The sequence below is a fragment of the Camellia sinensis genome, chromosome 1, assembly GCF_055761805.1.
Source record: "Camellia sinensis isolate YWXY chromosome 1, ASM5576180v1, whole genome shotgun sequence".
NCBI classification, from domain to species: domain Eukaryota; kingdom Viridiplantae; phylum Streptophyta; class Magnoliopsida; order Ericales; family Theaceae; genus Camellia; species Camellia sinensis.
Window position 1 is genome coordinate 241,027,501 of NC_138961.1, and position 3,593 is coordinate 241,031,093.

Genomic DNA, 3,593 nt, shown 5'->3' on the forward strand with positions numbered 1-3,593 from the left:
TTTGATTGTCCATACCTTCTGAAAATGGCCCACTTGGTTTGTGCTGTCCACAAGGTGAGCAGCCTTGCCAAAGAAGGTGTGGACACCAGTAGCAATGACCACTGCTTCTAACTCTCCCTGTTTGCAAGTAGATCCTGAATAAACCCCATCCCCTGGGCCTTTCGTCACAGGAAGGGACTCACCAGTCAGTGCAGACTGCAAAGCCCGAATAGAGGTAGTCAAGTAAAATAGCTTAACTATTAGAAGATGAAATCAACCTACTTCAATGATGAACGAAAGAATGATGGTCAACAGCACCTGGTCTATTTTCAACGGGTCACCATCAAGGAGACGAGAATCAGCCGGAATTATATCCCCAAGTTTAATACTAATTATGTCACCTGGAACAAGAACAGCTGCATCTTCCTCACTCCATTTCCCATCTCGAAAAACCTATGGATTTTTCATTTTAGATTTAATCAATTTAGCGGAGAAGATGGGTAGTAATTCATACACCAAACTTAAATAAACAAGTAAGGCAAAGACAGATAAACATGCAAAGGTGGAACTATTGAATTGTGTTTTACAATAGATTTGAAAGTTTAAGTCAACAACTCATAGCAAAGTACAAGACGACAACTAACTTCTAATCCAAACTCCATTACCTTTGCTTTAGGAGCGAGACGAGCCATGAGAGCTGCAGCAGCATTACCAGCGTTGTTCTCCTCGATAAAACTTATAGTTGAATTGATAACAAGCAAGGTAATGATTCCAACAAAATCTTGCCAATCAGGTGGTTTTCCCTGCAAAACACGGGAAATGTGAAGTTCCTATAAGAAAAATCCACACAAATAATAAAAACCATTGGGAACAAAATAAACATAAATGTCCTGTCTGGTTGGTGAAAATTTGCAGAGAGGCAAAACAAATTAAACTATAAATTTTAAAATTGTCCTTACCCAGTTCCAAGGAAAATATATATACATATATATATATATATATAATAGAAAATAAATAAAAAAAGAACCTCCACTGACTTATCCCTCAAAAAAGAGAGCACCTGCACTCATCTGATCCTAACATAACTTGACTTGTTCAAAGAAATTTTTATTTATTTAAAATCAAAAACAAAAACCAAATAAAACAAAACAAATTTTCTCAAGAACAAGACAAAGGGACAACAAAGAACTAGTGCTTACTCCTCCATTGGCAAGTGCAATGGCCATAATAGCTGCAGCTTCCATAACCCATGAAAGTGGGTTCCACATAAACCCCAAGAACTTGAAAAACTTACTATCCTGCAACATCCCAATAAATAATTTAAGTAGCAAAAAAAATAAAAATAAAAATAAAAATCTAAAGACAAACATCATCATCAACACCAACAACAACAAGAAACGTTAAAAAGCAATATAAATGTAGGAGGCACCTCCTTTTCCTCAAGCTTGTTGTGCCCAAAAATGCCCAGTCTCTGTTCAGCAGACTCGGATGTGAGTCCCTCTCTGTTACATCTCAGATTCTGAAAAACCTCCTCAATCGGTATGCTTTCCTGCACATTCAATTCATATATTCAAATTCACCACTGACCCAGTACCAATCCCAGAAAAACAACCACGCACATTCAAAAAAATATACAAAAAAAAAAAAAAAAAACCCCTCGAAAGAACAAAAAAAGAAGAATATAGAAGCGAGTCTGTAGTCCCAGAGTCCGTACCAAATCCACAGATTCCATCTTGAGAGCCTCCATTGTTACATCCTTAGTTTCCATCTCGGTCTCTTTCATTTTGTGCCACTACAGAAACAAAAACGAAAAAATACATATAGTCTTATATGTATATATATATATATATAGAGAGAGAGAGAGAGAGAGAAAGGAAATGTATATACATATCTACGCATAACATAACCAGAAACACCATGAACGGAGCTATGCAGAAACAAAAAATAATGGAGAATACAGCGGAATTGAAGGACTCACCAAGTATTATTACTGTGAATTTTTTGTATTCAGAAAGGTTGGGCAATCTGGAAGAAGAGCACGATCATGTTGAACAACACAATCCAAAAAATGGGCCAAAAAACCAGCACAAGATAGAGATGAATTGCCTCTCTCTCTCTCTCTCTCTCTCTCTCTCTCTCTCTCTCTCTCAAGTTTCTCTCTCTAACTCTTAACAGTTTTTTTTTTTTTGAGGAACAAGGGTTAGCGTGTCTTACTGCGGATGAGCAGCTCAAAGAAGATCATGTACTTGGTTGGTACACTGTGTCACTTTTTATTTATGAAAAAATAACTCATTGATGGTGTTTAGGGGAAAAAAAAAATTATCAAAAAAAAAAAGATAAATATTATAAATATTAATAATTAAAATTATAATTTTTTTACGATACTGCTGTATGGATGATAAATTTTTCTTTTATTTATTGCATTAATTTTCTTTTTTATTAATCATTATTATATCCAAATATATAAAATTCTTTTTGGCCACAGAGATGAGTTGGTGGTGTGGTGAATAGTTGGAATCTACATTTGTGGAATTTAGGATTCCAATTTTGGTCACAGAGGTTGAGAAAAAAATAATTTTTTGAATTTTTTTTCTCACATTTCAGTTTTTGATAAATAGTGTACCTAACTTCTTCAAAAAATTCTAATTTCAACAATACAAATTTAAATAGTTGAGTTGAGTTCCTTTGCTAGGGTGTTTTTATTTACACATAATAAATATCTTATTACATTTATTTTATAAGACTTTGTTCATAACATATAAAAAAATACAATATATATTGCGAGTATAATATGTGTAAATAGTAGGGGTGAATATGGTCCAGATTGATTTAGATTGAGGTAAAATCAGACCAATCAGTATCATAGAACCAATCGGAACCAATCCATTTAAACACAGATCGGATCAATTTAGAACCACGGATTCACATAATTAAATAACAAAAAAATATATGACATTTTAATTTCATAAAAACATAAACATAGCTCATATTAGTTTCACAATAGCGACATGTTTTTCCACAGTAGTGACATACTGTTCTAGAATTTAAACAACCATAAGAAAATTGATTCCATTATAAGTATTCAAAACATTACAAATTAAAATTAAAAACCAACAAACAAAAGCAATAAAAGAATATGCTATGTGGGTTTAGGTTTGGGTTTAAGTTTTATATGGAATAAGAGAAGATACTATGCAGGAGGGTGTATAATATAAATGGGTCTAGCTTGTCTCAAGTTGAGATCAAGACTGGACCTGTCCAGTTCAGTCCATGGGGCCAATTTTTTGGGCCCGTTTTGATAATCCGAACCGTTGAATGTGTAGAACTCGTCGAGTACTACATACCTATAAAAAATCACGTTGATCGGATATCAATAGTTATGTGATCAAATCAGTTTTGTATAAAAAAAATAGACGGTGAAAAAATTAACGGTTGATTAAAAACTGTTTTATTCACATAGTTATCGATATCCGATCAATGTGATTTTTTACAAGCATATAGTACTTGACGAGTTCTACACATTGAACGGTTCAGATTATCAAAACGGGACCCGTGGTGGGCCCTCATGGGCCCAACAGCACGATCCAATCCGATCTTGGACTAGAGCAAAGCCA

The 3,593-nt window shown here is 34.1% G+C and overlaps 1 protein-coding gene across 1 annotated transcript in view; it reads right to left on the reverse strand.

Annotated features, from left to right (window-relative positions):
- Positions 1–2,236, reverse strand: part of LOC114308574 (plasma membrane ATPase 1) — a 7,917-nt gene extending 5,681 nt beyond the window's left edge. The window contains exons 1-7 of the mRNA XM_082924725.1: positions 1,958–2,236; positions 1,694–1,771; positions 1,409–1,528; positions 1,179–1,277; positions 645–782; positions 298–432; positions 16–195 (exon numbers count right to left, since the gene is read on the reverse strand). Coding sequence (XP_082780851.1) covers positions 16–195; positions 298–432; positions 645–782; positions 1,179–1,277; positions 1,409–1,528; positions 1,694–1,762 — 741 coding nt within the window. The 5' untranslated portion in view covers positions 1,763–1,771; positions 1,958–2,236. The remainder of the gene's footprint in view (positions 1–15; positions 196–297; positions 433–644; positions 783–1,178; positions 1,278–1,408; positions 1,529–1,693; positions 1,772–1,957) is intronic.
- Positions 2,237–3,593: the final 1,357 nt, after the last annotated feature.